At 36.9% G+C, this 11,855-nt stretch overlaps 1 protein-coding gene across 2 annotated transcripts in view; it reads left to right on the forward strand.

Moving 5' to 3' along the window:
• COL9A1 (collagen type IX alpha 1 chain) overlaps positions 1-11,855 on the forward strand; it is a 66,076-nt gene that overhangs the window by 22,929 nt on the left and 31,292 nt on the right. For both annotated transcript variants that reach the window (NM_001100911.2, XM_040697332.2), the window contains 9 exons: positions 877-930; positions 2,172-2,207; positions 7,242-7,265; positions 7,558-7,611; positions 7,761-7,814; positions 9,490-9,522; positions 9,611-9,667; positions 10,394-10,447; positions 11,608-11,661. In NM_001100911.2, coding sequence (NP_001094381.1) covers positions 877-930; positions 2,172-2,207; positions 7,242-7,265; positions 7,558-7,611; positions 7,761-7,814; positions 9,490-9,522; positions 9,611-9,667; positions 10,394-10,447; positions 11,608-11,661 — 420 coding nt within the window. The remainder of the gene's footprint in view (positions 1-876; positions 931-2,171; positions 2,208-7,241; positions 7,266-7,557; positions 7,612-7,760; positions 7,815-9,489; positions 9,523-9,610; positions 9,668-10,393; positions 10,448-11,607; positions 11,662-11,855) is intronic.

Raw genomic sequence — 11,855 nt, forward strand, 5'->3', positions numbered from 1 at the left:
GGCTAAAATTTGTGAATTCCTGAGTGCTGTATGTGGCTATCAGGAAGCTGGGGAGTGACATTTCCTTAAGAACCAAATTACAGGGAACAATGACTGATAACATGAACTAATGTGATCTTTAGAATCAATCCTTCAGTCACTGTTGACAAAAAAGGAGGGGAAAAACTTACCCCAGGGTGGGCTCTGGTACTAATTTTGAACTGCTACTGCTTTCTTCCTCAGAAATTAGTTTGTCCCTTGAATTTACAATTCAACAGAAATGATTAGTGAAGGTACATAGAATCTCCATATTTATGTTTCTATAAAATTGGCTTTAGTAATACAAGCTTCTCAGGGAGACTCTGACAATATATTTTAATTCCTTTTGAAGTGCACTTGTGTAGAAAGAGTGGAAAAAAGGCTCCTATAAAACTAGTCTTCCTTGAGTAATTTCAGATACCAACTTACTGGTTTGAGAGTCTTGATGCTTCTTTCAATTTGTAGTTATGAGCAATCTAGCTGAAATGGCAAACACAGATAGTAGTTTTTAACTTGAGCTATGAACTGAATTTGTCAGTCTCCCATCAGGACAAAATACGACCATTTGAATTCATATGTTAAGTTTAATTACAATTTAACAGAATCATTTTTGAAGGACATTTATCATGAGCACTGACTATTTGTCACCAGAAGCTAGTGCTTTGAACTTAGATGGTGTTTAAACATAGACTGGAATTGTATCTCAGTTCAGCCTGTACATGTAAATAGGCATTTCAATGATAAGTCTACTGCAGTTACTCAACTCATCTAATAGCTTGATTATTCTAACATTTACATTTTTTTCTGTGATTAAGAAAAGTGTATGTAACCTGTACATCTTATACATTACTCCCAAAGGGGTTAACAGGCCCTGATGGATCACCAGGTGCCACAGGACCGAAAGGACAGAAGGTAAGAACAATATTATATATAGAACGACTTAGGGGTCCTGGCTGATGAAAAACTTAACATGAGCCAGCGGTGTGCACTTGCAGCCCAGAAGGCCAATGGTATCCTGGGTTCCATCAGAAAAGAGGTGGCCAGAAGGATGAGGGAGGTGATTGTCCCCCTCTGTTTTGGCCTCGAGAGGTCCGATCTGGAGTACTGCGTCCAAGTCTGGTGCCCCCAGCTCAGAAAAGATGTGGAACTTTTGGACATGGTCCGGAGGAGGGCCAAGAAGATGATCAAAGGGCTGGAGCACTTCTCCTACGAAGACAGGCTGAAGGAACTGAGCTTGTTCAGCCTGAAAAAGAGGAGGCTGCAGGGAAACCTCATTGCAGCTTTTCAGTATTTAAAGAGAATTTGTAAACATGAGGGAAATCAACTTTATAAAAGGGTAAATAGTGGTAGGACAAGGGGGGATGATTTTAAACTAAAGGAAGGGAGATTTATATTAGATGTCAAGGAGAAGTTCTTTACTAAGAGAGTAACAGCACAGTGAGGTGCTGGAACAGGTTGCCCATAGAGGATGTGGATGACCCATCCCTGGAGGTGTTCAAGGCCAGGCTGGATGGGGCCCTGTGCAAGGTGATCTAGTACTTGATCTAGCTGTTGGCAACACTGCCTGTGGAAGGGGGGTTGGAACTTGATGATCCTTGAAGTCCCTTCCAATCCAAGCCATTCTGTGATATAATTCTATGATAGTTATTTTAGTAGGATTGTTGTTTGTCTCTGTGCAACCAGTGAGATGATGTAGCCTTTCTACCGATTTTTTTTTAATACTGTATAAATGCAGTCTCATAGGGCCCTTTCCCGCAGTCCAAAGGAACTCCCACTCTCTCAGCTAGCAGTAATGAATGGTGATGTTACATTGATGGCAATAAGACTGAGAATCTTCAGTAGTGATGAAGCTCTTTCCCTTCTATTTGATTGTAATAATTTCATAATCATACGCAATGGGAACAAGAGCTGAGAAGTCTGACTTCATCAGCAATCAGATAAATGAAGTATACATCAGAAATCAGAAACTAGTATGTTTGAATACATCAGAAACTAGTATGTTTGAATTCTTCTTCTGGAGAAAAAACAGGCCTTATCTTGCAGAATGTGTCACTGAATTATACCCAGCAAAAGATTAGAGCATCTTCTTGTGTGCTGTATACAAAACTTTGTTCTAATTTCTCTTGAAAAACTCAATTTTTTATCTTTCGAAGGGTGAGCCAGGACCTCCAGGTGCTCGTGGACTTCCGGTAAGTCTTATGTTTAGTACATGAAGAGGCTATTTAGACCTTAAATCCAAAAAGCCAAAAACTATTTCTGAGGTTTCAGAGAATTCCTAGAATAATCAAGTAGTCTGAGGAATTATGCATAGGTATTACTGAAGAGGACGCGTTTGATTTCTATATTGTAGAAAACAAAGGTGTGTCCATGGTACGGCGATAGTTTTGGAAGCATTGCCACTATTGATTTCCATCTACTTGTCAAAATGCTGTAGAGACAAAATAGCCCATGTTTTATTCGGATAAATTTACTTACTTACAGGCATACTATTTCAGCTCCTCATCATGTCTTTAAACAGCCTCACTGGACTTTAAATTATGTGTAGGACTCTCTGTGCTCTTCCATATGAAAGCAAGACAACATATGAGAAAGGACATGCAAAAAATGCTGTTCAAATTGACATGCGGATGAATTTAGCATTTATCTTTAGGGTTTGTAAAGAATTGTGATTTCCATAAATTTAACAAGGTTAGAAAAGTGAATGATGGTTGGTGTCCAGAAACTTAGATGATATAGGAAACCAGGAAAACGACTACCAGAACAACATGAGTGGTGTAAAACTGTAAAAGGGCTACACATAAAGAAAATGTAATTAAGATTTAGATTCCTTTTGGAGTTTATATAAAGGGGATTATCTAAAGGAGGCATTATTTTCCAATATAGCAATCATTTTCATGAAATTCTGTATCTTTTGATACACAAATATCATTTTGATGATATATTTGATATTTGTCCATAGAGAAAACAGTAATGCTATTTTTGAAGTGGCTACATTATAGAAATATTCAAACCTAAGATGAATCAATCTATGCGGACATTTGCATTTGATTTTCATGGATGCTGTTTCTTGCCTGAAAATACGGAGCCTGATTTAAACATATAATACCTTTAAAATGGCTGGAAAACTGTAGTCTTGATATTTAAGCTAAACTTAGTCTCAGATAATAACAAAACTGGGATAGTTTTGGGTAAAATGAAAGGCCTGAGTTTCTCTGTTAGTTTGTTGTTGTTTTCATTTTTTGCTGTCAGATACTTGGTGAAACTATTTGCTGGTACTTTTCAATTCTTTTTAAAATAAATAGCTAGAATGGAGAGACAGATTATCAGATTTGTTATTCAGATGATGTGGAAAAAAGCGTACATGAAAAGAAATATATAGGAGAAAAAGTAGGGAATTGTAAAGTGAATTAGTGAATTGGGGGTTAAAATACTGTAGTATGAACATGTTCAGAGGAGGGCCACAAAAATGATCCAAGGGATGGAACAGCTTCTCCATGAGGACAGGCAGAGAGGGCTGGGTCTGTTCAGCCTGGATAAGAGGAGGCTCTGGAGTGACCTGAGAGTGGCTTTCCAGTATCTAAAGGGAGGCTATAAGAAAGAAGGGGACAGGCTCTTTAGCAGGGTTTGCTAAAGGTGATAGGATGGGGGGAAATGGTTTCAAACTAAAAGAGTGGAGGTTTAGACTGGATATAAGGAAAAAGGTTTTTATGACAAGGGGAACAGGAACAGGTTGCCCAGAGAGGTGGTGAATGCCCCATCTGTGGAGATATTCAAGGTCAGGCTGCATGGGGCCCTGAGCAACCTGATCTAGCTGTAGGCATCCCTGTTCATTGCAGGGGGGTTGGATTAGATGGCCTTTGAGGGTTCCTACCAACTCAAATGATTTTATGATTCTATGAATTCAAATAAGAAATAACTTGAGGAAAATATACAGTATTTTATCTTATGATTAACAGATTAATGAGAAATGGAATCATTTATGAACCTTTAGTAGAAGTGGGAATATAAAATATACGTAAAGGACTAGAAACAGAAATGTTACTATGAGAAAGCAGCAAACTGGACAACTTACCAAAGTGAATGCTGATTCCACTCAAAGTAGAACTGACTTGACTCAGGTCTTTTCTGACCTGAGGCTGTAAAATCACTAAATCTGCTGAGATTTTGAACCATTGTTGAAAGTTCATCAACCTTAGAGCATTTCTCTGTTTTGGTGACATGCTTCAGTGATGATCAGTAGGGTTGCCTTTGGAGTTGTTCTGCCTCTACTTAACAAGAAGTTGGACATTGTATTTAAAGATAAATCTGCAGGAATATTTATAGTGATGAGAATTGCCAGTTATATAAAGGTAAAGGAAAGACGGATATACTTGGTCACATTGTAATAGTACTGGAGACTGTCATTGCCCTTGTAATGAATAAGGCTAAGGCTAATTCTTAGTCATCTGATATTAGGAAGGAGTCTAGAGTTTGATTTTCTGGCTCCATGATTGTTAGCTTGTATATGCTGAATCTGTATGGCAAGATAAATGTATTTAGGGGAATTCCACATACATGTGCTTTCGTTTTGATGAATGGCTTTAAGCTGCTTTAGAAATAGAACCGTTAGTGAAATTTTTTGAGTGCCAGTCATCTTGCCTTTAGTGAGATTTAAACTTATTTTGTGCTAATGAAACCTAGAAAGAAAAGAAAGCAGGGTTGTCAGAGTGGGAGTGCTGGAGTGTGATGGTTTGAATTCTCAGATTCAGATATTTTTTGAGAAACTATCATTACATGTTTGAAGCATTGTGGCTGGGTTTACCTTCAAGGGTTTTTGGCTTGATCTGGGAGAGTTCATTTACGAGAAAGATAGAAATGAGTCTGCGTACTGGTTGAATGATTGTGTGTTTAGGTGTAATTACGCCCTCTTTGAATTCACTCAGTGGACTTTTGTAAGTAAAGCCCAGTTATCCAAAGACCCCATTTCTCACAAGAATGAACTGTTCCGCCTTGTTAAAATGCTAGCTGCAAACAAAGTCAGAAGTCTTAGCTGTAAAATTCATTACTTGTATATTATTATCAATGTTTTTCAAGCTTATCCAGTAGAATTTGTTGACGAAGTTAGAGCCGAGACAGAAAGTATTAAGTATCTGAAGTTTTAGTGATAGTGTTTGGATTTCTGCTTCTGTCGCATTTTGTTTCTGTCAATCTTGGTTGCCTTTTACTCTCCTCTGTTCTTTTCCTGCCTCATCATTTAATTTTAATTTATTCTTTTCTCATCTCTTTTGCTGATAATCTCTCGAATGACAGATTTATGAACTAAGTAGAATACTTCTGATCAATTCATAATTTACCACCAAATATACTCATACATCTAATGTGTTCCTTGCCAAGAGACCTGGGGGGCGGGGGTTACGTTCAGTGCATGTGTTACACCCTTTGGTTCATTCTCTCTCACATTCCCTCTAACTTTTCTTCTGGTTGATGTATTAGTTTTGTTTTACAGATACGACATACTGGTAGGACTGTGAATGTTTAGTGATACAAAAATAAAAAATACAGTGAAGTCTACAAAAACACAGCTTCCTGCAATGATTGTGCATACAAAAACCAGACTGTGATTCTGTAGTGGGTGGCAGCAGTCCTGACTGGCAGTGTGGACCCACGTAGCAGATCTGTGGGGCATTTTCTTCTGAATAGGCAGTTACAGACTGGAGATTACTGCCTAAACGCATGCAGTCCATGTGTCCCATGGAGTGTGCTCCTTTAAAGCTGGTGGCTGGTATCTGGGGACCTAAGGCTGTGGAACACGACTGTGTGGATGTAAAGGGGCTTCCCCTTTAGGCACAGGCAGAAGCATGAATGGAGGCAGCTGTGAGAGGTCACTGGTTGCTGTGTGTAAGTCCTTACTGGCTGGAGCTTTCAACTCCCTAACTGGCTCTGCTTGTAGGGAGTTCATGGCCTTAAGTAGCAGGTGAAAGGGAGAGACAAGGATTGCTGGGGGCAGCGCTGGGCCTCTATTTCTCCGAGTTAGGTGGGTAAGGAGATACAGTAGAATGGGTGGTGTGGGATCAAGTGGTTTCTCCTGGGCCTGCGTGTGACTCACATAGTCAGTAGCCATAACTGTCTCTGTGTATCACTGCCTTTCACTGTTACATTATCAAGGTGATAAACAAATTGTCAAGGTGATGCTCAATTAGGAAGCTGCGTGTACTTGTCTTCCTTCTTGCAGTGGCAGATGGTGTAGTGTAATACCAGGTATGTGAAGCATCGAGGGTTGGATTTGAATAATTAAATATAAGGCAATGGTATAAATTGCAGTGAATGTTAGGTAATAACAATGGAATTTTGGTCATTAGGCAAGATGGAAAAGTTTATTTTCTGCTGTGTATTAAATGGATAAAATGAAATTGCTCTCTTAAATACCTGGAATTTTCCCTGTGTTACATCAGTATTTCTCAAGACAACATTGCAGACACAAATCCAGTTTGGTATTTATGGACTTTTAAGTGCCACTCAGCCCAGGTGCTTCACTGTGTCAAATCTACTGAAGCAAGTTTATGATTTTGTATGCCAGAGTTTTGTACACATTATTGACACTATTCTCCTTAAATACTCAAATTTCTTTAGAAATGCAAAACAGAAATCTGTTTTTGTAGAGGAAAATCATTTTCCAAATAGGCAGAAACACATTTGTTTGTTGAATACTTCTCATTAAAATGACTCAGAGCAATACTTATAGAAAATGTAAGCATGAAAAGTTCTTTCTAACTACCAAAAAGCACCACTTCAATGGATTTAGACCTTGGGGAAGTATAGGCAAAAAACAAACAAACAAACAAAACAGTTTTTTTCTTTTCTTATTATCCATTTAGATGCACTGTTAGTAGGATACGATTATATCATAAATGTGTCTATCTTGCTGTTTGACAATTAGCTAAGCCCAAGGGCTTTGATTTCTACATTCTTTTGTTGATTCGTATATTTATAAATATGTGCATAGAAATGCTAGTCTGCCAGAGCAAGGAAGCCTAATCAATAATTTATTTTTTCTTCAGATCTTCAGATATTGATTACCTAATAATCAATGCCTAACACTGGCTAAAGAAGTTTCCAAAATCATTCTGCAGAATCAAACATCAAGGTTTTCATGCTTTTCAATGCCAACTATTTTTTTCTTGGTAAACAGCTCAATGAGGTGTGAAAGCCTCTCCACGTTTCTGACTTCTTTTCGTATTTCACAGGGCAAGGGTCTTCTTGGACCACCCGTAAGTATCATCTTTACAATTCATAAATATACTGTTTAATTTTTTAAAATCTGTTAGATACGTTTATCATTCAATTTAAATAAAGTAATGCAAAGAAAAAAGGGACTGGTTTAATTCTGATGCTCTGTGTCTACTATATATACTTTCTTCATCTATTAATGTCATTGGGCAAGAATAATGGTGTCTGAAGGCATAATTTGTTGTTTGAGAACATGTTATGTTCTGTTTCCTCAAATGCTTGTTGTATAGATATTGTATGATGTAAAATTACGATTTAACTTGGTTGTTACAGGGTCCAGCTGGTGCTGCAGGACTTCCTGGTGAAGTAGGCCGTGCTGGCCCACCTGTAAGTACTGCTGTGTTTGCTAAAACTTCAAATTTTATTCCTTCTGTCCTTCTGTAGTGAATTCATATATCACTTCTGTTATTTGGTATGAATATGTGACCATTTGTTATCATTATGACTATGAATCACTAGAATTTTTTTTAATTTAGGGTGATCCAGGAAAAAGGGGACCACCAGGACCACCAGGACCACCAGGCCCTCGAGTAAGTGACTGTATTTAATACGTGCTAACGTCTGAGTTATATACTATTACTGCTGCTTGAACAAGACTTCAACTTAAGTCCCATAGCGTAATACCAACTTAAGGATTTCAGCAAGCTATATTAAATCATACGTTACTGTGTTCAAAGCTTGCGATACAACTCACGTAACGATATCAAGTAGTCCACTCCCATTTAGAAAGCATATTTCTAGTCCTCCTACTTATGAAAAATATTTTGAGATGCAAACACTGTAATTTCTTTGACATATTCCCATTTCTACAAACGGTCTTAAGCTGAAACTTTTGCAAGTTTTAAAATTCCCTGTGTGTTATAGTACACGTACTCTTTGTTGGACTTCAGCAGCAGTAATTCATCAGTAGAGGCAGACTGTTCTCTGCTAGAGAAGAATTATTTGGCTACAGAGCTTGAGTAATGTATGCTTACAGGTGCTACTTATTTTTTCTGTTTCCTGTTACTTGCAAGAGATATAAGAAAATTACACCAGTTTTACCTCTCTAGGAGAAAAGTTGTCCTCTCTGAGCTTCCTGGGAAGAGGGATATTTGTTATGCCTTTGTGTTGTGGCTAGTTACCTGCCCAGGGAGCATCTGGCAGATACAATTGGAGGCTGCGGGCTGTGAAATGCGAACTTGAAAAAAATTGTTTGTGTTACACTAATACCTCTTTCAAAGCTGCACTGTTTCTCTGCTGAACAGACTCTAAACCTATAGGCTTTATCTAGACCTTGTTTCTTGTCTTCATGAAAGTTACCAGAGTGTTGAATGAGACATTGTTTAAAACCAAAAGAAAAAAGAAAAACAAAGCAACCAGTGAATGATAATGTGAGAGGAGTATTTAGGAAACATAAAAGACAGTTAGAACCCAGCTTTGGAGAACCCAGCAGCTGCTGTGAAGTCATATTTCTCCCTGTTCTGTCTCATAAGCCTCTCATGAACTTCCATCAATTATTTGATTTAATATGAGAACTGGCCTTCTTCCTCCCCAACTGAACCCATCTGGTTGTACAGAGGTCTCTAGTTTACTGCAGTTCCAGAAACTGACAAGCACATCACTCAGCTACCAGTACTTGTATTGTGGGAATATTATTTTCTCTGAAAATATATGGTCTTTCAGTTGTTCTGTCTTGTAAGCTTGAAAATTAAAAGCCATCTTGACCACAGAAATTGTTTTGGATTCTGTTTGAAATCTACGGGGTTTGTAACTTAACCTTGTAGTACTTGCCTAAATACTGAAACTCAAACTTTGGTTTTCATGATATAAAAATTTTAGGAATACCCTACCATGGATATAAAAAACCTCTGGTACAAATTACCATCAGATTGATTGCAGATATTTTAGTAAATCAAACAGTAGGTCTGGAGAGTTTGATATTTAAAGGAAAAGATGGACAATCTAAGTATGTTTCAAATAGCTTAAGAAAAAAAGAGGATTTTTCTTCAGAAAAGATGTTATAACTTAAAGGATGGGATTCTGTGGGACTTGGAGTCTTACAGTAATATCCTACAGTTTAGGTTGTCTTCATATCAGAGATCCTTTGGTTAATTATACTTCTGATTCCAGCTTCAGATAGCAGTATTTTCCATTTTGTCTAATGCCTAACGGGTCAGGTCTGTTTAATTTTCTTTTACTAATTTTGATTAATTTCTTTTAATTTAGGGAACAATTGGTCTGCAAGACGGTGACCCATTGGTAAGATTTGTTCACAGTATTTTTTTAAACCATTTAAAGATAACCTTATCCAAGCTATGTGGTGCTGACAAAGTGAATGTTTTTCCAGTGTCCCAATGCTTGTCCACCTGGCCGCCCAGGACATGCTGGCCTAATGGGAATGAAGGTAAGATGGATGTGTTCAAACATTCCTTGCAGAGATACCATTTCAAAACACTATGGAGAGTACATTCTGGCTTCAAAGAAGGACAGTTTGCTAATTTAAAAAAAACACTGTGAAAGAGTGAAGGTTTTCTGAATATTTAATACCATAATAGTCTCTTGTCAAAATCTCTTACTGATGCTCTAAATTTCAGAGTAAAATTTCAATGTCTTGAAAGTATTGAAAAGATCAGAGTATGTGAGAGATTTCTTCATTCACTTTACGGAGCACTTGAATTCTGACTCCAGTCTCTACATATTCTACCAAAACTTTTGTCTTTTTTCCTGCCTTTTTTTTTTTTTGTCTCAGTATGTAACTTTATCAAACAAATTGAAAGAAACAAATTGAAAGAAACTCTTTTTGTTTTTTATTCCATCTAAGACATTTTATGTATTATTTACTGGTTTCTGAAAAGACTGATGACTCAAGGAAATTTTTACTTGGTAACCTAAGAAGAAGCACCTAATCTGTTGAGAAATACAGTCTTGTTAGATCCAGGAAATGATCTTTTTGAGGACGGTACTCAATACATAGTATTAAATGGATCGATGAGGAAGTATTGGTGAATGAAGATTTGCAGATGAAAGAGTAGGATCGTACGGAGAAGTCTGTATCTGTTTTGCATAACTGTATTTTAATCTAAATAATCTTTAATCAAATTACTCATTCTTGTTCCTACATTTATTTTAGGGACAGAAAGGCTCAAAAGGAGAATCTGGTGAACCAGGAAAACAAGGTTATAAGGTAAAAAAAAAAAAACAAAAACATAAATATAAGGGAAAACTAGTGCTGTTTTTAACAATCTAATAGTAGCTTAGCCCATTCTTCAAAGAAGAACATTAGATTTCATTAGAACTACCAACAGTTTTTATCAGAGTGTATGAAGAAATAATGCATATCAGTACTGCAGAGTAACTAAAGACACATCTCTACTCTTCATTCTCTGAACTCTGTATTTACTAGAATGCAGAAATCAGTGATGCTATACTGTTATTGCTTTTTTTTATTTTGATCATTCAAATCTAATTATTATGAAACTTGAAGTCAAATTTATTAATAGTAAAACTTCCAATCATCTAAATGCAAAGGAATTCTGTTGGCTTACTGTGTAAATTGCTTTGTGACACAGCTGAGTCATAACAGGAAGAATGACAAGGAAAAATATATTTGAGAGGGGAAGTGTAAGATCAGAGGGAAAGACAAATTATGTAATAAAGAGGCCAAGTCTGATTCAGCTTGAAGACTCAAATGTGAGTTTTCTAGAGGTGTTTAACCTTGTTTGATTTTGGAAAGTTTATATCAAAGTTAGGGAAATTTTACCTTGCCTTGGTGCATGCTTCAATACTGGTTGAAAAAAAAAATTGGAAAAAATATTTATTAGATCTTTTTTTCCCCTGGATGTTGAGCAGTGGCCTTATGCTCCAAAATCATTTCATGCAAATTGAACGATCTGTAAATACTTTTTTGCTAGTGTGTGCCATTTTTGCATGAGAGAAGTTATAATGTAATCAAACTGGAGCTTAACCAGATGGTGAGATGTTTTACCATTTCAGTTTTCAAAAAATTCTGAAACACAATGTGGTATTGTGAGGCAGAGCTACTGGCATATCCAATCCTTTCACATTTATAAGTATGGCTTCATTGCATATTTTATCCAGAAGAACAAAAAAGTCTGAAGAGATTAACACTGAAAGGGGGAAAAAAAAAAGCTCAAGAGTACAGTATTATTTTACTTTATCCTGGAGTGTCTTTGGAATGACTTTTCTGGCTAATAGTAAAATGATGATCTTCCTTCAAATAGGACATGGTGACAGAAAACAGTAAGTAGTAGCTGAACCTTCTGTGTTGAGAGGACAATATCCAGGGTACTGATAATCAACAATGTGTCCATTTTGCTTTCCCAGGGTGAAGAAGGGGATCAAGGTCCCATTGGTGAAGTTGGAGCTCAAGGCCCTCCAGTAAAGTATTTCCTTTTTGAATAGTGTTATGCATTTAGTTTATTATATTGTACCTATTCTTATTGTAAGAGAATGGATGTTACAGAAACTCCATGCATCTTTCTTTTAGTCCTGTCGTACTGCTTATGAGTGACAGTAGAATTAGTTAAGTTCATCCAACGTTGTTTCATACTTATTTTAAAAAGTACCCTATG

This window comes from Gallus gallus, chromosome 3 (genome assembly GCF_016699485.2).
Source record: "Gallus gallus isolate bGalGal1 chromosome 3, bGalGal1.mat.broiler.GRCg7b, whole genome shotgun sequence".
Classification (NCBI taxonomy): Eukaryota; Metazoa; Chordata; class Aves; order Galliformes; family Phasianidae; genus Gallus; species Gallus gallus.